At 40.9% G+C, this 25683-nt stretch overlaps 1 protein-coding gene across 7 annotated transcripts in view; it reads left to right on the top strand.

Annotated features, from left to right (window-relative positions):
- The window catches only part of nebl (nebulette), a 309089-nt gene that overhangs the window by 238965 nt on the left and 44441 nt on the right, over nucleotides 1-25683 (top strand). For 4 of the 7 annotated variants that reach the window (XM_063044216.1, XM_063044218.1, XM_063044219.1 and 1 more), the window contains 9 exons: nucleotides 829-933; nucleotides 1022-1129; nucleotides 1442-1552; nucleotides 5617-5727; nucleotides 6447-6557; nucleotides 6690-6800; nucleotides 7819-7923; nucleotides 8138-8242; nucleotides 23051-23143. The exons of 2 other annotated variants lie outside the window; for them this stretch is intronic. In XM_063044216.1, coding sequence (XP_062900286.1) covers nucleotides 829-933; nucleotides 1022-1129; nucleotides 1442-1552; nucleotides 5617-5727; nucleotides 6447-6557; nucleotides 6690-6800; nucleotides 7819-7923; nucleotides 8138-8242; nucleotides 23051-23143 — 960 coding nt within the window. The remainder of the gene's footprint in view (nucleotides 1-828; nucleotides 934-1021; nucleotides 1130-1441; nucleotides 1553-5616; nucleotides 5728-6446; nucleotides 6558-6689; nucleotides 6801-7818; nucleotides 7924-8137; nucleotides 8243-23050; nucleotides 23144-25683) is intronic. One more of the 7 variants, XM_063044217.1, reaches the window with a different exon arrangement.

The following is a 25683-nucleotide window of genomic DNA, read 5'->3' as shown; positions in this document are numbered from 1 at the left end:
ATATGATGGCAGAATATAGCATTAATGACAAGACTCTTGGCAGTGTGGAGGATCAGAGGGATCTTGGGGTCCAAGTCCATAGGACACTCAAACCTGCTACATAGGTTGGCTCTGTGGTTAAGAAGGCATACGGTGCATTGGCCTTCATCAAGCATGGGATTGAGTTTAAGAGCCGAGAGGTAACGTTGCAGCTATATAGGACCTTGGTCAGACCCCACTTGGAGTACTGTGCTCAGTTCTGGTCGCCTCACTACAGGAAGGACGTGGAAACCATTGAGAGAGTACAGAGGAGATTTACAAGGATGTTGCCTGGATTGGGGAGCATGCCTTATGAGGATAGGTTGAGTGAACTTAGCCTTTTCTCCTTGGAGCGATGGAGGGTGAGAGGTGACCTGATAGACGTGTACAATATAATGAGAGGCATTGGTCACGTGGATAGTCAGAGGCTTTTTCCCAGGGCTGAAATGGCTTGCACAAAAGGGCATATTTTTAAGGTGCTTGGAAGGCACAGAGGAGATGTCAGGGGTACGTTTTTTACGCAGAGAGTGGTGAGTGCGTGGAGTGGGCTGCCGGCGGCGGTGGTGGAGGCAGAAACGATAGGGTCTTTTAAGAGACTCCTGGATGGCTACATGGAGCTTAGAAAAATAGAGGGCTAAGGGTAAGCCTAGGTAGTTCTTAGGTAAGGACATGTTAGGCACAGCTTTGTGGGCTGAAGGGCCTATATAGTGCTGTAGGTTTTCTGTCTTTCCATGTTGTGAAAATTGAACTGTAATTTATATGTGAAAGTACAGCTAAATTTTAATTTTGTTTGACTAATTTTGTTTCCAGCATGAATACAAGAAAGAGTTTGAAAAAACCAAAGGTCATTATCACTTGGCTCTTGATACGTCTGAACAGCTTCATCATAAGGAGAACGCTATAATCCAAAGTCAGGTATTATAGACAGACTTCTTCGTAAATCAGAACCCCAATATGTTATTTTCCCTCATGTATTTTGTCAAAATTCCCTTGCCTATCACAGAACAAATACAAGGAGGACTATGAAAAAACTAAAGGAAAGTCAATGCTGGAATTTACTGAGACTCCTGGTTACATGGCAGCAAAACACGCACAGTTCATCCAGAATGAGGTAAAGATATAGACTGTTGATAAATTCTTTCATATTTAAAAAAAATGGTTCATTTTAATTTTGTTCCTCACATCTGTATTAATACTGAAATGATGTCTCCGTATGAATAGATTATGTAAATTCATTGTTTTCTCATAGACTAATGGGCTTTAAATGATCTTGGTGTATTGTCATAAATTCAGAATATAAATATATCTTAGTTAAGTATTGTCAAATATTCTTCTGACAAATAATACAGTATTATTTTCTTAACAAAAGTGTGCATGGTGATTGTGAAAATTCTGACACATTTAATCTTGTGCCAATCAATAGAAAGAATACAGGAAAGATTTTGATGAATTGATCAAAAGCAGCATATCTCTGGATCTTGATATGACCCCAAGTTACTTGCATGCCAAACATGTCACCAGTCTCCTTAATAAGGTAATTCTCATTCATGTTATCTATATATAGCAGTGTTTATTGTGGATGTGTTCACATGGATTTCTCATTAATAAATGAGAAGTACCACACTGCAGTGTGTGGATGCTGTAAGTTATAAGATGAGAAACAGCTTTTTGCACAATTTGTCACAATATATACATTTATTAAACAATTTTCTTGTTATGTGCCATGATTTTCTTTCATTGTCTTCAGTGAACAGTGCTGACCTGATGATTTGTTCTCCTCAGAATTCTTGTGCCTGACATGCTTTTCTATCTAAGCTGGCAGCAGCTGTACTTTGCCTAACACTGTGCTCTTTCAGCTTTATTTTTTCCCTCTTCCACACACAATGCGAGCTACTCTATTAAAAGGAATGGATAGAAACGGCACAGTGTTGACAAGATGCAGTGACATTTGAGTTCATGAGTGAGAGCTGGATCTTCCAAACAGGAGACTGGGATTATTGAACTTCCACATTTTTCATATTTGTTAACTCTTGAAGGACTAGTAAAATCTTCAGTAGTCTAAAATAAAATGTAAATCTAAAGAAAAATATGAGTGCAAAATACAAATGTTTGTAGGAAGAAACAATGACATTGTTGGGTTTCATAATGCTTCAGCATGTTATTACATTTAGACAATGGAAATATTTTATACTTTTTAATAAAAGAGAATTTCTGAGTTTTGAATGCTATAAAAGCATATCTTGGAGGGTATGAACTACACTAATGAAAATAATAATGCATGAAATGTTAAAGATAAGGAATTTTTTCATATTTTCATATTTCTTTACACCATTGAAGGAGATCTTTTGATCCATGGAGTCTATTCCAGCTGCCAGAGCAATCTTATCAATCACTTGCTCTTTGCAGTCTATTTTCTGTGACACGTGCCCTTGATTCTCTGAACCAAGCCAGCTCCACTAGGAGCATTGAATTCTACGATTTAAACCCCTGTGTTGCTTTCTCACTCTTACTGGTCCACCTCAATGGTCTTTCTTTTTGTTCACCTTTCCCATTTCCATCTGCCCATCAGCCCCTCAGCCACATACCTATCCCTCTGGGTTTCTTCTTCCTTGCCTCACCTTTTCCATCCACTCCCGCATTTGGTTCTATCGGCCCATTTGTTTTCCTTGTCTGGATCCACTTATCACCCACCAGTCTGTGACTCTAAACCATAACTCCCTCCTTCCCTGCCCAGTTCCAACTAGCCTGCTGCCATCGATCATCTTCCAGCCCCTGTCACACCGCACTCCCATTTTAAAATTATATATATGTCGGCTATCTTCCTGCTACATTCTAGGTCCTGATGCAGCACCTTAACCCAAATTGCCAACCATACCTTTGCCTCCACAGGTGCTGTTTGAGCCACCAAGTTCCCCAGCATTTAGCTTTTTTTAACTCTAAGTTCAAGCGTCTGCAATCTGTTGTTAACTTGAGATTGTTCACAATTAGCATTCTATTTCCCAGAATCTAAAAGTCTAACGTGATTTGATTTATTATGATATTGCAGGGAACTGAGCATTTACTGTATTTGTGCTGTTGGTGAGTCCATGAAAAGAGGCATAGAGTGAAACTTTGTGCTAGGCCTTTTAGGATCTAAGTTCAAAATGCCAATACATGAGAAGACTGAAACTTTTGAGCCCTTTCCTGCAAATGGTAATTACTGCTGGTGGGTAGATGATTTGAAATTTTTAGATCACTGCTTTTTATTAACTCAAAGTTATTGAAAGAGAAGATAGCTTACATTTTGTTGATAGTGGCTCAATGGGCAAAGTGATCTTTAACTGTTCCACCATTCCTATCTTTTTTTTGGAAATTGTAGTTTCATGCAGCAACTCTGTCTGTGTAATAATGGATCCTAAGGAATAGAATCATTATCTATTGTAGTACAAATTCTGAAACCTGTTCTGTTATTTAGCAAAATTGTGATCCCAGTCCTTTCATCTCAGATTACCACTGAATCTTTAATCCCCCTAGAATTTTCTCATTTACAGTTTTTTTGATCATAGAAATAAATGACTTAGATGGAAATATAGGTGATCTGGTTAGTAAGTTTGCGGACAGCATTAAATTGGTGGAGTTGTAGATTTGCAAGAAGGGTATCAAAGCAAATGGCAGGATGGAGATCAACTGGGAAAATGGGCGGCTGGTGTTTCACCTGGACAAGTGTGAAATGGTGCATTGTGGCAGGTCAAATGCAAGAGGAATGTTTACAGTAAATGGCAGGGCCCCTAGGAGCATTGACATTTAGTGGGATCGGGGTGTATAAGTCCATAACTTTCTGCAAGTCGCAACACAAGGGGGATAGGGAGGTAAAGAAAGTGTATGACATCATCAGTTGGGACATTGAGTATAAAAGTTAGCGAGTTGTTACAACTCTATGAAACTTTGGTTAGGCTGCATATGAAGTACTGTGTGCAGTTCTGGTCACCACACTGTAGAGAGAATATAGAGTCTCTTGAGAGGGTGCAGAAGTGGTTTACAAGGATGTTGCTTGGATTAGAGTATATTAGTTGTAATGAGAGATCGAACTAGCTTCAATGTTTTAACTGGAGTATTGGAGACAGAGTGGTTATCTACTAAAAATATGTAAAGTAATGAGAGACATGTATGTGGTGGATGATCAGAGTCATTTTTCTAGTGAGGAAATATCTAAAACTAGAGGGCATAGGGTTATGTGAGAAAGGGAAAGTTTAAAGGAGATGTTTAAAGCAAATATTTTGATACAGAGTGGTAGATGTCTGGAACCCTCTGTCAGGGGAGGTGGTAGAAGCAGGAATGGGAGCAATGTTTGAGAGGCATTTAGAAAGATAGGGATCCTGTACAGGCAGCTAGGGTAGTGAGATTGGCATCATGATTAGCTGAAGGGCCTGTTTCTATAATGTATTTGTGTTCTATGAACATGTATAGGAACATTCAAATTCAGAGCAGGAATCAGTCATTCAGCTCCTCAACTTGCTGTGCTGTTCAATAAGATAAAGACTAATCTCACATGCAATTTCTGTCTGCCCTAGTAACCTTTCACCCCATTAGTTATGAGAATCTATTTACTTATGCCTTAGAAAATTTCACAGACTCTGCTTCCACCTATCTTTGAAGGAAGAGAATTTCAAAGTCTTGCAGCTTTCTGAGAAAATATTTTGCTTCATGTTTGTTGTACACTCGTAAAGCCTAGTTCTAGATTCTGTCATAGTAGAAAACATCCTCTCCACATTCATCCTGTTATGCCCCTAAATATCTTGTTTGTTTCAATTGTTGCCTCTCATTCTTCTAAGCTTCATTAGATGTAAACCTAGAAATGATGAAAGAATGCCAATATACACTTGCTGGCCACTTTATAAGGTACACCTATGCGGCTGCTTGTTAATGCAAATATCTAATCAGCCAATCATGTAGCAGCAACTGAACGCATAAAAGCATCATGGTCAAGAAGTTCAGTTGTTGTTCAGACCGCCAAACATCGGAAGAGGGACAAAGTAGTTTGATTATCTCAGAATCTACTGATCGCCTGGGATTTTCATGCACAGCGCTCTATGAAGTTTACAGAGAATTATGCGAAAAACAAAAAAACTGAGTGGCAGCTCTGTGGTTGAAAACCTGTGGGTCTGTGATTAATATGCGAGATCAGATGAAATGGCCAAACTGGTTCAAGCTGACAGGAAGGTGATAGTAACTCAGATAACCACATGCTACCAAGGTGGTGTGCAGAAGAACATCTCTAAATGCACTACATGCTGAACCTAGATTGGCTACAGCAGCAGATTATGTTGGTCTACCTAACAGGCATGCCTAATAAACTGGCCACTGAGTGTATTCCCAGGTCAAGGTGGTTTGTGACCTCGAGGGAAACTAATTGCAGAATCTCATTCAGACAAGGGAAAAATAGGAAATGGTTGCAACAAAATATAAATGTTAGCGTGCTCTAATCTATTCTTATTTTTGTCAATGAATTTAACTCAAAGCACGACTGAAGAAAGTCAGGTAATTTTTCATCAAATGCAGAAAATCCAGAAGTATTTTTAAAAGACAACAAACAATCTCTTGCAATTATTTTTTTTCCAGAAAGAATATATAAAAGATTGGGAAGAAAACATCAAAGGAAAAGGGCTCACTTTGATAGAAGACACCCCTGACATGATTCGTGTCAAAAATGCGTCGCAGATATTAAATGAGGTAAGTCTCTCTAATTGTGACAGAAATTGATAGAAATCCTCAGTATATCTGCTTGAATCTGACAAGAAATGAAATAGAAACGTTTTGATTCAGTCGTTCATGTATTCTGACAAAAGGGTAAATGAGAATTTTGCTTCATTTGGTTCAGTTGTTACTACACTTAAATATAGTTCAAAGTAAATTCAAAGTAAATTTATTGTCTAAATATGTATATATTAGCATATGCAACCTTGAGATTCATTTTCTTGTATCACAAATATATCGTTTGGTAACTCGCTCTCCCTCCCTCCCTCCTCCCGCCTTCCTTCATTCTTTCCATCAAGCCTTCTTTCTGTCCTTCCTTCCATCCTCCTTACCCACCCACCTTCCCTTCTTCCTTCCTTTTGAATTGAATATGTATAGGTCATCCCCACATTATAATTACCTGACAAGGCAAGCCAGTATATCCCAGTTTAAGGTATATTCTGGGAACACAGTTTGCTGCAGTACCATTGCGTCTTGCATGGCAATGTGGATGGTTGAGTTAAACACCCTGCTTTACGTGCTCATTTCCCTTGATTGACTTGTTATTTATTAAAATACATTTCTGGCCAGCTACATTTCTGGTTTGTGAATTATTCAGATTACGAAGAGTACTCAGGAGCAGACCTGAGAACTCAGCTGACAGTTAATAACTAATATTTATTTTAAACGATAACTTAAACCAATATTTTCTTCAGAAAGAATATAGAAGAGACTTGGAAGAAGATGTAAAGGGAAAGGGTCTCACTCTGCTGGAAGATACGCCAAACATGATTAGAGTTAAAAATGCAACCCAAATATTAAATGAGGTAATTTTTATGGTTCTTATTTAATCATTATCGAATTCAATATATTGTTTTATAAATATTTTCCTTAATTTACTGAAAGATTATATTGCTTAAAGGAAAATATTTATAAATATTTACTGTTCATTACTACAGAAAGAATACAGAAAAGATCTTGAAGTCAAAATCAAAGGCAAAGGGATGCAATTGACTTCAGATGTACTTGATGTTAAACGTGCCAAGAATGCATCAGAAATTGCCAGTCAGGTAAATAAAAATGGTAGTTTAATTGCATTTTCAGGCCACTTTTGCTTCAGTCAAAGCAGCTGTTTTAATGACAGTACATGCCAGGCTATTTTGTTCTGTTTCTTCCTTTAATTATTAATGTAATTGTGAAATGCGTTCTCCAGAATTTTCATTCACTATTTTTTCCACATAATCCTAAATTGTTGTTACTCAAACAAAAATTAAATTGCATTATTAGCTAATAACATACTGTATGTTCAAATTGAAACATAGCACAGCACTGATACGAATTAGCAATGTTAAATAAAGATTATATTTTGTAATTTCAGCATGTGACAGGCTTTAGAAGTATATGCTCAAATGACATCTAATATTTCAAATTATCAAGAATGTACTCTGATCACTTTAATCCTTGGTTCATTTTCTGACACACGGGGTTGAAAGGTCTTTGCACGTACTGGCACTTTCAGGGAGCTAAGGACTTGCACCCAAAGATACAGTACTGCACAAACATCTTCGGCAAATGTGTATAGCTAGAATGCATAAGACCTTCGCAGAGTACAGTAGTAATTTTATACATTGCACTCTACTACTGCTGCTGCAAAAAACAAATTTCATGACATATAGTGAGTGATGATGAACCTGATTCTGATGTGGGTCTCTATTGTGAACTGAGAGTGGGAAGGGGGCAGGGAGTGGGGAAGGGGGTAGGTTGAGGGGAATCATGGGAAAAAGGGGAAGGAAGAGGGCTGAGAGTGGGAAAACCAGAGGGACATCTGTAATGATCAATAAACCAGTTGTTTTGAATCAAATGACCTTGTCTGGTGTCTCAGGGCTGCACGATTCCCACCCCCCCCCCAGGTGACCTAGGCTCTGGTACTCCTTTTCTACCACCTGTCCCACAAGCAACTAATTACTCTTTGTGACAACCTGCCAGTTTGCCTAGTATACTCTAATTCCAAGTTCTTCATAAACTAAGGTAGATCATGAAAGTAAATCTCAGTTAATTCATTTCGGCCTGTTTGATTCTCTGTTATAGGCAATGTATAAACAGACATCGGACTTGGGACAAAACAAATATGGAACTGTAACAGACACCCCAGAGATGATACATGCTGCACACGTAAAGGATATGTACAGTCAGGTGGGTAATAGTTCACAAAAAAATCTGCTTGTGGAAATACATTTTCAAACTAACGGGTTGATTTACAACATAATAAAGGCAATTGCTAGGAACTATATTTAAAGCAGAAAATATCAGAAATGTGCAACATTTAATTTAAACTCTGTACGATTCATATACATGCCTTTTATCATACTGAAGGGTAATAATCTATCATTATCTGGTTATTCCACAGAAAAGATACAAAAGTGAAGCAGAAAAGACGCTGAGTACGTGCACTGCAATTGCAGACCCTCCAGAAATAGAAAGAGTTAGGATAAACCAGAAAAATCTTAGCTCGGTAGGTATTTATTAGCTCTGGTTCAATTGACGTATTTGTATCTCGACTGTGATGTGTTTGATGTATGTTGTAGTTGTAGTGGTAAAGTTACTGCACTGGTCATCCAGAAGCCTAGAATACTGGGTGAGAGACCTGAGCTTGTATCTCACTATTGTAGCTTTAGAATTTCAATTATTTTAATATTTGGAATTAAAATAAGATTACCAATCAGAAGCAAATGTTAGTAGAAGTCTCAATGAAGTTACCAGATTATTGTTAAAAAAATATTTTGGTTCATTGATGTTGTTCAAGGAAGGAAACCTGCCCTCCTTGCCAAGTTTGGCCAAGATAGAACATCAGATTGGCATGGGTCTTTCATTGCTATGTTAGTGTTTACACCAGGAATACCCAAGTGTTCCCGTTGAAGTCCTGGCTCCTTCACTGTGGCTGTCAATTGTACGGCTGTGGTGGACTCCTCATGAAGTCTAGTGGAGCACAGTAGTTTTCCGTAAGCTTCCTTTCAGCCTAGCCTGTGGTGGTAACTGAATGGGTAGCATTGGTTGCTGAAAGAACCAATTTTATTGTCGCAAAGTATGCATGTACAATACAACTCTGATATTTGTCTAATCCAGATAGCCATCAAATACGGAGAGATCATGGGTTTTGATGAAAGAAAAGACATTAACTCCCTCCCCCGGCACAAAAAAGAAAAACAAAACTCGCAGACCCCAAAATCCCCCTTCTCCCACAGCAGAACAACAGCGTCCAACCCCTACACGTAACAGTCCCCGACCTCCTCACTCGCAGAAAAGATCAGCGGCAATAACAATACCTGATTCACTCACTCACAGAAAAGAAGAACGACAGAAGCACCAACCCCCAACCTCGTCCTCCCCCACCCCCCACACAAAAATTAACAGATCACCCATTCAACAATTGGCCACAGGAAAGAAAACACCAAGAAACTGAAGGAAATCAGTAAAAGTACAGTGCAATTATCACACAAATCTCAGTATATCAGAAACATTGCTTCGAGTCGCCCCATGAACCTAGTCCTTCTGTAAAGAGTGAAGTTAGTTTTCATTATTTAAATTGACTTTTAGTGGTATGAACATGCTTTAGTGTATTTAAATGTACAGTACGTTTTTTTTTAAACAATGTTTCAGTTTTGACATGTATCAGGATGAGGCCACTCTCTTGCTGACCATTCAGTCAGCCTATAATTCTTGGCAGCTGGAGAAATTCACCGGCTGTTAAAATAGTTCTGAGGGGCCAGTAAGTGACCTGTGCTGATACGATTGCTGTGTTGCACTCAGTGACAATTAATTTATTTTGAACTTTGAATCTGAGCATCCAGTGGAACGCTGCAACCCGGAACAAATGGCTTGGCACAGGGGCAGGCAGACAGCAATTTGTCAGCAAACCAGGTCTGGAGTATTACATTAATTGTGGTTGCCCTTTTATATGAAGGATGTGGAGGGTTTGCAGAGGGTGCAGGATGCTGCCTAGATTGAAGGGCCATACTGTACCAACCACTGCTGCTGGGCTATAAACATGCAGGAGCAATGTATGGTTAAGTGCCTTGCTCAAGGACACAACACGCTGCCTCAGCTGAGGTTCGAACTCGTGACCTTCAGATCACTAGTCCAATACCTTAACCACTTGGCCACATGCCAACGCAAGAGAGGTCAGAGAGACTAGGATTGTTCCTAGGCTGACTGACACCTGGTAGATAAGGTTATGAGGGGTAGGTGAAGTAGATATCCAGTATCTTTCTCCTAGGGTCAAAATCTCTCACGCTTGAGGTCATGTATTTAAGCTGAGTGAGGTAAAGTTCAAAAGAGGTGAGCAGAGTAAGTATGCTTACATAGAAGGTGATGGGTGTGTGGAATGCTCTGCCAGGGGTAGTAGTGGATGAGGATACGTTAGAGAGACCCTTAGATAGACACATGAATATGCAGGGAATTGAGATATAAGACCATAAGGTATAGCAGGAGAATTAAGCCATTTGGCCCATCGAGTCTGCTCTGACATTTCATCATGGCTGAACCAATTTTCCTTTCAACCCCAATCTCCTGCCTTCTCCCTGTTTTACTTAATTCATAGAAACATAGAAAACCTCCAGCACAATATAGGCTCTTCGGCTCACAAAGCTGTGCTGAACATATCCTTACCTTAGAAATTACCTAGGGTTACTCATAGCCCTCTATTTTTCTAAGCTCCATGTACCTATCCAGGAGTCTCTTAAAAGACCCTATCGTATCCGCCTCCACCACCGTCACCGGCAGCCCATTCCACACACTCACCACTCTCTGTGTAAAAAAAAACACAAACAAACTTACCCCTGACATCTCTGTATCTGCTTCCAAGCACCTTAAAACTGTGCCCTGTCGTGCTAGCCATTTCAGCCCTGGGAAAAAGCCTCTGACTGTCCACATGATCAAGAATCTATCAACTTCTACCTTAAATATACATAAAGACTTGACTTCCACAGCTGCCTGTGGCAAAGAATTCCACAGATTCACCACTCTCTGGCTTAAGAAATTCCTCCTCAACTCCGTTCTAATAGGACGTTCCTCTATTCTGAGGCTGTGAAAACTGGTCTTAGACTCTCCCTCCAGAGGAAACATCCTCTCCACATCCACTCGATCAACACCTTTCATCATTTGATAGTTTTCAATGAGGTCACCCCTCATTCTTTTGAATTCTAGTGAGTATAAGCCCGGAGCTATCAAACGCTCTTCACATAACAAGCCATTCAAACCTGGAATCTGCATATTGAAATCCCCCTTGACTATTGTAACATTGTCCTTTTGGCATGAATTTTCTCTCTTCTGTTGTAATTTATAGACCACATCCTTACTACTGTTTGGGGCTCTGTATCCAACTCCTAGGAGGGTCTTTTTACACTTGCAGTTCCTTACCTCCAGCCACAATGACTCAACACCTTCCAACTCTCTGTCACCTCTTTCTAATGATTTGATGTCATATTTTACCAACAGAACAACGCTAACCCCTCTGCCTTCCTGCCTGTCCTTTCAATACAATGCGTATCCTTGGACATTAAGCTCCTTGCTATAATCTGCTTTTAGCCATGCTTGACTGATGCCTAAAACATGATACCTGCCAATCTGCAACTGTGTTACAAATTCATCTACCTTATTCTGCATACTGCACACACTCAAATATAACACCTTCAGTCCTGTATTCACCGTTCTCGATTTTGTCCGCCTTTTACATTGCAACTCATCCTGTTGACTGCAGTTTTGCCCTATCAACAGCCTCTCTTCACTACACATTGCCTGTGTTAGTAAACCAGCTACCTCGTCTTCAGTACTATTATCTGTCTTTCCGACAATACTTCTTGCATGCAGGCAGAATTGATTAGTTTAATTAAGTGTGATTAGCTTAATTAGTTTGGACCTAAAGGGTCTGTTCCTGTGCTGTACTGTTATGTGTTCTGTATATATCCACCACCTTCTCAAGGAAAAAAAGTTACTTTTTAGGTCCTCTTAAAATCCTTCTGAGTCCGGTAGCATTGGATAATCTTAGTCTATGCACCTCTCTCTGCTTCTCATGATTTTATAAACCTCTATAAGATTATCATTCAGCCTTCTTTGCTTCCAAGAAAGCAGTCCCATCCTATCTTGTCTCTCCTTGCAATTTAAGATGGTAAAATATTCAGAGGCATAGACAAGGTAGATAGTGGTAGTGTTCTTCCCAAAGTGGAAATTTTAAATAGTAGAAGGCACGACTTTAAGGTGAGAGGGGCCAAGCTTAAAGGAGATTTATGAGTTATGTTTGTTACCCAGAAAGTGGTCAAAGCCTGGAATGCATTGCAGGAAGGGTGGGGTAAGCTGGTACAATAGCAATGTTTAACAGACATTTAGACAAGCGCAAGACCAGGCATTGAATGCATCACGTGCAGGGAGATGGGATTAGTTTAAATTGGCATTATGGTGAGTGCAGACATTGTGGTCCAAAGAGCCTATTACTGTGCTGTATTGTTCTATGTTCTGAACATTTTAGTCCTGGCAATGTTCTCCTGAATCTTTTTTGCATCCTTGCATCATCCTTCCTATAGCGTGGTGACCAGCACTGCAGCTGCAGCCTAACCAATAATTTGTACAATTCTACCATGACATCCAAGCACCCATACTGAATGCGTCAGCATACAAAGGAAAGCATACCATGTGCTTTCTTCACCATGCTGTTTATCTGTGTTGCCACTTTCTGGAAAAATATACTTGTATCTCAAGGTCTTTCTGCTCACCAACACTTCCCCAGAGCCTTGTCATTTACTATATAGATCTTGCCTTGGTTAACTTTAGAATTATCTGAGGTGAAGTAAGATAAATGTCAGGCATTAGGGATGGCTGTATCACTCTAGATAGTGTAAATCAGCACAAGTTGGCTGGTAGTGATTTGTCGTACCAAAGATCTGCTTGATTCAAATGAGAGATAACCAAGTCTGTCACAGATACCTGATGCGCTTAGTCTTAGGCTACACCATACTAGACCGGATAATTTTGAAAACGCCAGTTTCGCGTAAAAACGATAGGTGTCCACACCAGGCATTTTTGAAAATACTTCCGTCCACATTATAACGGGTATTTGGGCGAATCTCCTCCTACTGGGGATGCACAGGACACACCTACAGAACTCACTCGCTTCGATGAGTACGCCCGACTCGAACAGTTTGGATCAAGCATCAGGGTGGTGGCTGCGACGTTTGGTATGGAATCTCGCCATGAAAGACTTGGTGCACGTTTGTCCGGTTACAGACTAGAAAAACTTAAAAGGAAATTGCCAAACGACGGACAGCTGTTGGCTCTCACGCAGGAGGACTTAAAACTGAAAAAACAAATACTGGAGTGTATGGAGGCAACCGACAGGGAGTAGATGGACAGTATGACCCAGCTGACGACGAACATTGAAAAACTGACTAACTCTGTTGCAGAGGGATTTGCAATGATGAGGAATATGATGGTTCCCCCCCAGTACTTTTCACCGCCACAATACCAGCCTCACAGCCACTACAGTAGCTACACATACAGACACACAGACCCCCGGGTGGCCCCATCAACATCTTCCCCACTCCCACAGAGGGGTCACCCTGGAAACATTTCCTGCAGCCATAGTCTCTTCACCGATGAAATGGACGACAGCTACCACTAAATGCAATAAAGCTTGTTACTGGGCAAAAGTGAAATTTGCTGTTACCTCATTTGTTTGCCTTTACTTTTGCCATGTCTTTCTGTATTATTTTGCTGTATTTAACATGTGCAATAAAACAAGTTACTGGGCAAAAGTGATTTTATTTTTACCTGAGTAGAAGTGAAACTTACAATCTTCCTTTTTTGGCCTTAACATTTTCACGTCTATACCAAACATATGCTACTACTTAAAAATGACATTTTGGAAGTAGTGACAATTGCATCTATTGAATGTTTGCACAAGCAATACATTAATAAAGCACCTTGTTAAATGTATAAAACATGTCTGCATCAGTCTTATTTTGTATTTCCATACAATGTTACATTAGGCTGTTACACATCTATTGTCAGAGAAGTGCTTACATAAATAGGTAAACCACCTCCATACAAGCAAGGACAGAAAACGGGGCAAAGTGAGTAAACTTATTTATTCAGTAAGCTATGGGTCAAAGTATTTGGTGAGTACATTTCTAACTCTTCTGGCTTCAGTCTCATTGCTGTCAGTTCTGAGATTGTTAGGTTGTGTGGAGGGTTGAAATTAACATAGACAATAAAGTAAACAACACATGCATGAAGTCGTCTGCCATTTTTGTGTTGGAGGTTGCGTTCAAGAAAACAATGAAATGCCGCACTGCCACCACCATCTGTTCCAGCACGTCATGATGGCGTTCTTAAAAAGAGCCAGTTACCCCGTACACACTACACCGGCCATTAGGCATTTTCAGATTTATTCACTCTGGACAGCATTTTTGAAAAGCTCCGTTTTTGGGGGAGAAAAATGCCATTTCAGTCTGGACAGAGGGTCAAAACGAAGAGAAAAAGCTTCGGTTATGGACTTATCCAGTCTAGTGTGGACGTAGCCTCAGATTGTCATGCACATTGTCTTGTCCTTCAAATAGTTCTTTTCTCTTCCCTTCCTGCTGTAGATAAAGTGGAAGTGAAACACAATAGCCTGATTTTGTGATTGTAATTGACAGTGAGACACTCGCCAGTGTCATCATTACACAGTGAAACTGGCACTAACTGCTGGAGCATCCACCCTTGCAGTCATACCCAGAGATCTGAAGTTTCTTCGAGTGCCTCCCACTTAGCCTTGAGACATGCATTTTCTCAGGCTCAAATAATGTCGAAAAATCTGTGATTGTTGAGAAGTTAAATATTGTTTTAGTGGATAGGACATCATTACATTTAAGTTACTGTCAGAAATGCAACTTTCAAACTTGATGAAGGAAGAGCAATAGATATAGTTGTATATGGATTTTAACAAGGCATTTGATAAGGTACCTCATGCAAGGCTTATTGAGAAGGTAAGGAGGCATGGGATCCAAGGGGACATTGCTTTATGGATCCAGAACTGGCTTGCCCACAGAAGGCAAAGAGTGGTTGTAGACGGGTCATATTCTGCATGGAGGTCTGTCACCAGTGGTGTGCCTCAGGGATCTGTTCTGGGACCCTTACTCCTCATGATTTTTATAAATGATCTGGAGGAGGAAGTGGAGGGATGAGTTAGTAGGTTTGCTGATGACAGGAAGGTTGGAGGTGTTGTGGATAGTGTGGAGGGCTGTCAGAGGTTACAGCGGGACATTGATAAGATGCAAAATTGGGCTGAGAAGTGGCAGATGGAGTTCAACCAAGATGAGTGTGAGGTGGTTCGTTTTGGTAGGTCAAATATGATAGCAGAATATAGTATTAATGGTAAGACTCTTGGCAGTGTGGAGGATCAGAGGGATCTTGGGGTCTGAGTCCATAGGACACTCAAAGCAACTGCGCAGGTTGACTCTGTGGTTGAGAAGGCGTATTGGCCTTCATCAATCATGGAATTGAATTTAAGAGTCGAGAGGTAATGTTGCGGCTATATAGGACCCTGGTCAAACCCCACTTGGAGTACTGTGCTCAGTTCTGGTCGCCTCACTACAGGAAGGATATGGAAACCATAGAAAGGGTGCAGAGGGGATTTACAAGGATGTTGCTTGGATTGGGGAGCATGCCTTATGAAGACAGGTTGAGTGAACTTGCAAACAACAGGAATTCTGCAGATGCTGGAAATTCAAGCAACGCACATCAAGGTTGCTGGTGAACGCAGCAGGCCAGGCAGCATCTCCAGGAAGAGGTGCAGTCGACGTTTCAGGCCGAGACCCTTCGTCAGGACTAACTGAAGGAAGAGTGAGTAAGAGATTTGAAAGTTGGAGGGGGAGGGGGAGGGGGAGATCCAAAATGATAGGAGAAGACAGGAGGGGGAGGGATGGAGCCAAAAGCTGGACAGGTGATTGGCAAAAGGAATACGAGAGGATCACGGGACAGGAGGTCCGGGAAGAAAGACAAGGGGGGGGGAACCCAGAGGATGGGCAAGGGGTATATTCAGAGGGACAGAGGGAGAAAAAGGAGAGTGAGAGAATGTGTGTATAAAAATAACTAACAGATGGGGTACGAGGGGGAGGTGGGGCATTAGCGGAAGTTAGAGAAGTCGATGTTCATGCCATCAGGTTGGAGGCTACCCAGACGGAATATAAGGTGTTGTTCCTCCAACCTGAGTGTGGCTTCATCTTTACAGTAGAGGAGGCCGTGGATAGACATGTCAGAATGGGAATGGGATGTGGAATTAAAATGTGTGGCCACTGGGAGATCCTGCTTTCTCTGGCGGACAGAGCGTAGGTGTTCAGCAAAGCGGTCTCCCAGTCTGCGTCAGGTCTCGCCAATATATAAAAGGCCACATCGGGAGCACCGGACGCAGTATATCACCCCATCCGACTCACAGGTGAAGTGTTGCCTCACCTGGAAGGACTGTTTGGGGCCCTGAATGGTGGTAAGGGAGGAAGTGTAAGGGCATGTGTAGCACTTGTTCCGCTTACACGGATAAGTGCCAGGAGGGAGATCAGTGGGGAGGGATGGGCGGGACGAATGGACAAGGGAGTCACGTAGGGAGCGATCCCTGCGGAAAGCAGAGTGGGGGGGGGGAGGGAAAGATGTGCTTAGTGGTGGGATCCCGTTGGAGGTGGCGGAAGTTACGGAAAATAATATGTTGGACCCGGAGGCTGGTGGGGTGGTAGGTGAGGACCAGGGGAACCCTATTCCTAGTGGGGTGGTGGGAGGATGGAGTGAGAGCAGATGTACGTGAAATGGGGGAGATGCGTTTAAGAGCAGAGTTGATAGTGGAGGAAGGGAAGTCCCTTTCTTTAAAAAAGGACATCTCCCTCGTCCTAGAATGAAAAGCCTCATCCTGAGAGCAGATGCGGCGGAGACAGAGGAATTGCGAGAAGGGGATGGCATTTTTGCAAGCGACAGGGTGAGAAGAGGAATAGTCCAGATAGCTGTGAGAGTCAGTAGGCTTATAGTAGACATCAGTGGATAAGCTGTCTCCAGAGACAGAGACAGAAAGATTTAGAAAGGGGAGGGAGGTGTCGGAAATGGACCAGGTAAACTTGAGGGCAGGGTGAAAGTTGGAGGCAAAGTTAATAAAGTCAACGAGCTCTGCATGCGTGCAGAAAGCAGCGCCAATGCAGTCGTTGATGTAGCGAAGGAAAAATGGGGGACAGATACCAGATTAGGCACGGAACATAGATTGTTCCACAAAGCCAACAAAAAGGCAGGCATAGCTAGGACCCATACGGGTGCCCATAGCTACACCTTTAGTTTGGAGGAAGTGGGAGGAGCCAAAGGAGAAATTATTAAGAGTAAGGACTAATTCCGCTAGATGGAGCAGAGTGGTGGTAGAGGGGAACTGATTAGGTCTGGGATCCAAAAAGAAGCGTAGAGCTTTGAGACCTTCCTGATGGGGGATGGAAGTATATAGGGACTGGACATCCATGGTGAAAATAAAGTGGTGGGGGCCAGGGAACTTAAAATCATCGAAAAGTTTAAGAGCGTGAGAAGTGTTACGAACATAGGTAGGAAGGGATTGAACAAGGGGTGATAAAACCGTGTCGAGGTATGCAGAAACGAGTTCGGTGGGGCAGGAGCATGCTGAGACAATAGGTCAGCCAGGACAGGCAAGTTTGTGGATCTTGGGTAGGAGGTAGAAATGGGAAGTGCGAGGTGTGGGAACTATAAGGTTGGTAGCAGTGGATGGGAGATCCCCTGAGCGGATAAAGTCGGTGATGGTGTGGGAGACAATGGCCTGGTGCTCCTTAGTGGGGTCCACGATCGAGGGGTAAATAAGAGGAGGTATCCGCGAGTTGTCGCTGTGCCTCGGAAAGGTAGAGGTCAGTACGCCAGACTACAACAGCACCCCCCTTATCGGCGGGTTTAATAATAAGGTTAGGATTAGTGCGGAGGGAGTGGAGAGCAGAGCGTTCGAAGGAGTGAGGTTGGAATGGGGACAAGGTGCGGTGAAGTCGAGATGGTTGATGTCCCGTCGGCAGTTAGCAATAAAGAGATCCAGAGCAGGCAGAAGACCAGAGCGGGGTGTCCATGAAGAAGAGGAGGGTTGAAGACGGGAGAAGGGGTCATCGGTGGGGGTGGAAGAGTCCTTGCCGAAGAAGTAGGCTTGGAGACAGAGATGGCGGAAGAAGAGTTCCGCATCATGGTGAACACGGAACTCGCTGAGGTGTGGGCGAAGGGGGACAAAGGTGAGGCCCTTACTGAGGACAGAGCGTTCTACCTCCGACAGTTGAAGGTCGGAGGGGATGGTAAAGACCCGGCACGGATGAGAGCTGGGATCAGAGGGGGGAGGGGGGAGGCTGGAGGTGTCAATGGAGAGGGGATGGTTGGGGTGAGAGGAAGATGGAGCCTCTGAGGGCCCAGGAGCTGACGATGGGATCTGAAGGAGACGGGATTGCAGAGTATTGGTGGGGGAAGGGGAGACGAGAGTCACAATAGCAGCACATAAAGACCCGGCCTGGAGTTCAAGGCTGGAGTCGCAGTTGGTGGTTGTGCAATCACTTTGAAGGTGTCTTTGAGTGAACTTGGCCTTTTCTCCTTGGAGCGATGGAGGATGAGAGGTGACCTGATAGAGGTGTATAAGATGATAAGAGCCATTGATTGTGTGGATAGTCAGAGGCTTTTTCCTAGGGCTGAAATGGTTGCCACAAGAGGACACAGGTTTAAAGTGCTTGGGAGTGGATACAGAGGAGATGTCAGGGGTAAGTTTTTTACACAGAGTGGTGAGTGCGTGGAATGGGCTGCCGGCAATGGTGGTGGAGGCGGATACGATCGAGTCTTTTAAGAGACATTTGGATAGGTACATGGAGCTTAGAAAAATAGAGGGCTATGGGTAAGCCTAGTAATTTCTAAGGTAGAGACATGTTCGGCACAACTTTGTGGGCCGAAGGGCCTGTATTGTGCTGTAGGTTTTGTATGTTTCATGGCAACTGGGGAATTTAATTCAAACATTTAAATAAATCCAGAGTTAATACAAGTAGTCTTAGTAATAAAGCTATGGAATGACTGAATTGTCATTAAATTTCATCTGGTTCGCTAATGTGTTTCATGGAAGGAAATCAGTCAATCTTACCCAGTCTGGCCCTTATGTAACTTCAGATTAACTAATGTAGCAATAAATGTGGTGATTGTCAAATGTATCCATATGTGAACAAAGGAATAAAACAAATTAAAGACTATTCCTGTCTAAAAACCTTTTTGTTTAGATGAAGTGCATGTGTTTTTAATTACTGCTTAGTAACCTCTCTGGCCCATGAAAACTACCATTTTATGTGTGGCTTTTAATTTCTTCAGATATATATTTCAAAATATAATGGCGATCATGCTCTGAGCATGTAATTTAGAATAAGGATGTGCCTGTGGAGAGAGAATGGTTACAGGATAGCTACAAGTAAGCATAGTGAGGGTGCCAGTTTTCTTTTGCAAGGTCAGACTGCTGCCACCTTGACTGTTGAATACAGTTTGCAACGTGTCACAACTTTTTAATGATTTATTCTCCAATATATTACTTGAAATCCAAAGTCTCCTTCCCAGAGAGGATTACTCTGGCAGTTGTGGGACACAAACTTACTGCCCTCTCTTAGGTTGATAACATCAATCTGCTGTTACCTGACAGCTAGCGTTGGTTACTGCCTCTCACTGCAATCTCTCTAATACTGCTCAAAGTTACTCTCCAGGCATCAGTACCCTCCTCTAGTGGAAATCTTTAGCCAATTGTTTTCCATAGTGTAGACACTGGAGTAGCATTGGCACACAGGACAGATAGGGACATATGGAAGACACCCAATTAAGGAATCGATAAAGGTTGTAAGTTGTCCTTCTGTACCTAATATAGAATAAATTCATGTGTCATTTGGTTTGGAAACATTATCTTATTGTACCTTTTGCATTGGGGCCAAACCATGACTGTAATGAATAGTGACAGAGAAGTTTTGAGGCTATTGGTAAATGGGAATTAGTTGCTTTAGCATTCAAGTGAGTTTGTGACAGACAGCTGTAATATTTTGCCTGCTTACAGTCTCCTGCTCTTCAGCTGTTCTCCAAGGCAAGATAAGACCCAGCCCAGCTCACCCTGAACTGTTCTTAGTATCTTGAAGATCAACCACTCAATATAGGTTCAACACTGATATCAAAACCTAGCTGAAGAAGATGGAGAAGAATGGCTTCTCTCTCTGAAATGGAACTATTTCTTTGAAGAATATCATTGATCTTGCTGAGTTTTTCCAGTAATCCAATATTTTTATGTGGTTTCCTTAGTGGTTAGGATTCAGAGCTGAGTTGAATTCAGTTTCCTAAATGCCATAGTGAGACTTAACTCACAATTTTATGCTCTCTGGCCCAGTATCATAGTTGCAATATTAACATACTCTTTAAATAATGTGTGTGTCAAGGAGCACACAATTTAGTAGATGCAATAAGCCATCAGACTGAATAATCCCCAAAGACTTTAATGAACTACCATTAACTTGATACACCATTAAATATTTCCAGATGATTTTTTTACATTATTCCTTTGATTTACTCATTTCAAGTAATTAATTTCATACAAACTAGGAGCAAGAGTAGGTCACTCGACCCCTTCCAGTCTGCTCCACTACTTAATGAGATCATAGCTGATCAGATTTGAAACTTCAATCTGCATTCCTGTTTACACTGTAATCTTTCACACAATTGCTTATCAAATCACCATCGTTTTTGCCTTAAAAATATTTGACGAGTAGAGATTTAAATAGTCACAATCCACAGAGAGAAAACATTTCACCTCATCTCTGTTTTCAGAGGGTGAATAGTTACATTTGAAAAATGACTCCTAGTTATAGATTCTCTCATAAGGAGCCATCATAACATCATATCCATGTTATGATGACTCAAGATATATTTCATGAAGTTGCCTCTTAATCTTCTGAATTCTATCAAAGATAAACCTGTTTTGTCCAACTTTCCACAATCAGATTTATTATCACTGACCTATATAGTGTAAAATGTGTTCTTTTGCAGCAGTCACACACTGTAAAGACACAAGTTTACTACAAATTCCAAAAATAAATAGTACAAAAAAGAAAGGAATAATGAGATAGTGTGCATGGACTTATGAACTATTCAGAAATCCAGTGGTGGAAGGGAAGAAAGTGTTTCTGAATTGTAAAGGCAGCATGTCAATGAAGGCATTAGTTTAGCAAACTTTTTCGGAACTGCTTCTGACATGTGCTTTCTTTAGTAAGGAAACCAAATTGTACAAAGTACTCCAGAAATGGACTAGCAACACTCACAAAATCCTGGACGAACTCTGCAGAAAAGGCAGCATCTATGGAAAAGAGTATAGTCGACGTTTCGGGCTGAGACACTTCAGGACTGCTGAAGGATCTTGGCCTGAAACATCAACTATACTCTTTTCCATAGATGCTGCCTGGTCTGCTGAGTTCCTCCAGCATTTTGTGAGTGTTGCTTGGATTTCCAGCATCTGCAGATTTTCTCTTGTCCAGAAATGGACCAAACTGTTCTTTATCATAAGGAGGATAAACTCCCTACTTTTTGTATTAGATTCTTCTAACAATAAGAAATAACGTTTATTAATTTTCCTGATTACTTGCTGCACCTGCATACTGTCTTTTAGCATTCATTTTCAGGATCTGGGTCTTGCAAGTAAGGCTAGAACTTAAAGCCTCTCCCTAGACTTGTGTATTCGGACACCAAATACATACCTGTTTCAGACTACTGCAATTGCTCAGCATTTATGTAAAATATAATTTTTTATTTTAGTTTTTTCACTTTTCATGTGAAAATTACCTGTTTTGCTTTCCCCCACTTAGACTACATTAGCAAGGACTTTTCATAGTCAATCCACCTGTACATTTCCCTCTGTAGCCTTCTTATACCCCCTTCAACAATTACTTTCCTATCTGTCCATTAGATTACAAACAAATCGTCCTTAATTTGTTTCTTAGTTGTGTCATGACTCTTGTTGGAATTTTTAAATCATTAAATGGGCAGTGCAGTGGTGCAGCAAGTGAGCATCACAGACTCAGATTCAGTCTTAACCACAGTTACATCTACAGTATGTGGAACTAACATATTCTCCCAGAGATTATGTGAGTTGGTAGGTTAACTGGCCAATTTAAATTACTCCAAGCGTGAAGCTGAGTGGTAGAATCTGATGACAATGTCAGGATAATGAAACAAATGAAATAAATGTAGGGTTAGGGTAAATCTGTGTTTGATGGTCACTTGGACACGATGGGCCAAAGGGCCGGTTTCTGTGCTCTATGACTCAAAATGCTGTGATGCAAACTCCATCCCCCAATTTTTTATTCCCGGTATTTCTCTCTGTTTTTGTAATACAGCTTTACAGTTATTTAAAGACAAGTTAATAACTATAAATGAAACACCTGAGATCCATCTGCAGTAAATTTTACAATGCAAGTTAATTTTAGCCCACCACACTTACATTTGCCCCTTTTCACTCAGCCTTCTCCAGCTTCGCAAACTATGGCTGGCTTGGTGGTGCCTGGATATTATACTTATACTTTATACTTTATTGTCGCCAAACAATTGGTACTAGAACGTACAATCATCACAGCGATATTTGATTCTGCGCTTCACACTCCCTGGATTACAAATATTAAATATTAAAAATACTAAAATAGTTATAATTAGTAAATATTAAAAAGTTAAATTATAAATCATAAATAGAAAATAGAAAAATGGGAAGTAAGGTGGCGCAAAAAAACCAAGAGGCAGGTCCGGATATTTGGAGGGTATTTTGATCTGGGTCAGGATCCATTGAGCAGTCTTATCACAGTTGGAAAGAAGCTGTTCCCAAATCTGGCCATACAAAATAAAATAGTATTAGGAATAAAAATATTGGGTCATAATTGCGGTCTGGTAACAAGCATTTCAGCTATGAACTTGCCACTACAAACACATCAGTTGTACCTGAGGCTCAATGCATCAGGTACCGAGAACTGCCATTGGACTCTTCTTCAAGTACTCTGCAACACACAAAGAAAATGTAAGAAAATGTAGTGTCTAAAACTGGGGCAGGGTCTGGGGAGTTGAGGGTGAGAGAAGGTCGGCATTTGGAGGTCTAATTAGAGCTCAATTAGTACACGTGCTGTACAAGTTCTGCTTGGCACATCAAATGGTCCATACACATTCGGAAATCCTCTGAGAGTGTACACAAGCTGCCTTCTTGTGATAATTATCTTGTCTTTTCTGAAAAAAGTACTTATTATTAAAGGTGCTTTATAAAGAAGAGATTGGTGCTGGTACAGCAGTAAAAGAAACTCCAGAATTGAAACGTGTTAAAGAAAATCAGCAAAATATCAGTATGGTGAGTTGCCTTTCCCCTTCCTGTGTATCATGCTGTGTCCCTAATTTAACGAAACAAATGGAGTTGCATGCAGATACAGAGTCATGCTAAGCATTAACTATAATTATTTGTGTGCATAGAATGTAAGGGTATGAAAAATAATGGATTACATTTTGCTGGACAATGACACCAACTTAGCAGCATTTAATGTTCAATCGGTTTGTTATATTGGATTGAAAAATATAAAGCACTACAAATTGTGAGGATCTAAAGCTTGTTGGTCGTATATATAGTGTTGCAATGATCTGTCTTTAAACAGCACTTTTTCCCCACCCTCCATGTTACTTTTTTTAAAGCTTTGCTTTTTACATTCACTCCTTAACTACAGAACCGAGACTTAAAGACATGTTAATTGTTAATGTAACTGCATCCATTTCTGTGATCCATAAAAAGAATGATTTTAACTGATTACCCTCCCTCCTGCATGGAATAAATCACCATAGAGATATAAAAACCTAAAATGTTATTTTTTTACCCTTTGGTCATGTCTTCCTTTTGCTTTTTGACCTGAATTAATTCAGCTAACCCTTTTTTCCTGTCAATACTTTTTTTCCTTTCTCACCTCTTTAATCTCATTGGCTCGCCACATTGGTTACTGTTGAATCTGCCAATCATTTGTATTCCAGATGCTCTATTTACTTTTACTGCTCTGTTAATTAGCTTGCACTTCCAGCAAGTTACATCTCAAAAACATGCTGACGGCTGCAGGAAGAATTCTAACTAATGACACATGTCACAAGATCTGGCCCATGATCTCTTGCCTTTTGGGAATAACATCAGCAGGCACATATGTTATTCACAGAGCAACTACTCTTCTGGTTATCAGTGCTATTAAACTTTTCATTACATGTTCTACTCTGGTTTTACTGGTTCACTCTTACCTGCTCAGACAATTATGGCCACTTGAAACAAAGTGAAAGCATTCCATTCTTCCTTTGTATCACAGAGTCTTGTGTTTTAAACTTTATTCTAATCATTTTAAAAAATCAGACTTCTCAAAGATCAGTGGATCAGTTTTTTTTAAACAAGCCACAAAATGCATGGAAATATATAAACAGAAATTCTAAATAACATGTTGGATAAATCAGGCATTTTAAACATGCATAGCAAATTATTTGTCAAAGTTTTTCATACATTGAAGTGCTGTGTTTCTTGTTAGTGTATCATCAGGCTGCCACTCAGTAAATGCTTTGTTATGGAACTGTCAAAATATTCTGTCATCCACAGCTGGATTCCTGTCTGAACACCAGACTGTAACCATGCATGTAAATGCCCAGGGAGCTGCTGTTATCTTCCATGACAAGACTGGTAGTTCTGCAAGAGGAAAAAAGGCAAATTGGGAATAGACTGTCAGATTGATATAATTGTCACCCATTCTTTCTGTAACTGCTTCAGAGTTTTGGGAAACTGAATATTAGTTGGCACCTGTCATTTCACTTCTAGTACATAAAATGTGGGCATTACTGAAAGAAAACTCGTACCTAGATTTGGATTTCGTTCAGGTTGGAATAGAGCTAGCTTTATGGGGATGCCTGGTCTATTTTGAGATTCAGATTTCATTTGCACAATGTTGTCTGACTGAGGGGTGGGTGAGGTTGGGGGAGGGGAACTGCTCTTTAGTTGGGTGGATGAGAATGCATGCCATTGGCTCTGGAGAGAGAATACAGTTCCTCGAAATAAAGATGAAATCACATCTTTGTTTGGATAACATACCAAATACTGAAGGGATTGAATGCACAGTCTACAGTTACTGCTGGTCAATTCCATGCTGCGGTGGAGATCGTGAGTTAATAGTTTAAATGATACTGCTTCCTGAATTGCTGGCTTGTCAAAAGTAGGTCTGAAGAAACCCTGATGCCATTGTCCCATCCAGCAAAACGTCAAAATAAACTCCTATTCATAAATGTGCACTGTGCTATGAGGTATGGATCTGTTTTAACAATTAGAGAAGTTTATCTTAGTGAGAGAATACTCATGGTGCACTTTCAATTTGCTTGTAGTCATTTCTTAATCTAATTTCTGAAATGTTAACTCAATCCAGAAATTTCTGGCTTGCTGCCTCAGAAATGGATTCTTTAGAAACTTGTTTAATTTTGATTTGTGAAGTGGGAGGAAATTATGAACGGTCAAATGTAGTTTGTCAGTAGAGTAATGAGCCTTGCATCACAGAAATAGGGCCTTCAATTCACCATGTCATTATTGGCCATCAAGTAATTATGTATGCTAACCCTATTTTCCCCTGCTTGGCCTGGAGCCTACTGTGCCATGGCAGTTTAAGAGCTCATAGTGTTACTGGTAAAATGTCGTCCAAGTACCTGCCTCCTCCACTCACTTGGGTAATTTGTTCCAGCTGCCATCCATCCTCCGGGTGAAAAAACTTTTTCCCAAATTCCCTCCAAATCTCCTCCTCTTACTTTAAACCCATGTCTTCTCGTTACAATCATCTCTGCTTCTTACCAGTTACATTTTCTACACTCGTCATAAATTGTACAGCTCAATAT

This window comes from Mobula hypostoma, chromosome 3 (genome assembly GCF_963921235.1).
Source record: "Mobula hypostoma chromosome 3, sMobHyp1.1, whole genome shotgun sequence".
In the NCBI taxonomy this organism is placed as follows: domain Eukaryota; kingdom Metazoa; phylum Chordata; class Chondrichthyes; order Myliobatiformes; family Myliobatidae; genus Mobula; species Mobula hypostoma.
Note: the sequence above shows the minus strand (reverse complement) of the source record. Positions and strands in the feature narration are given on the sequence as shown.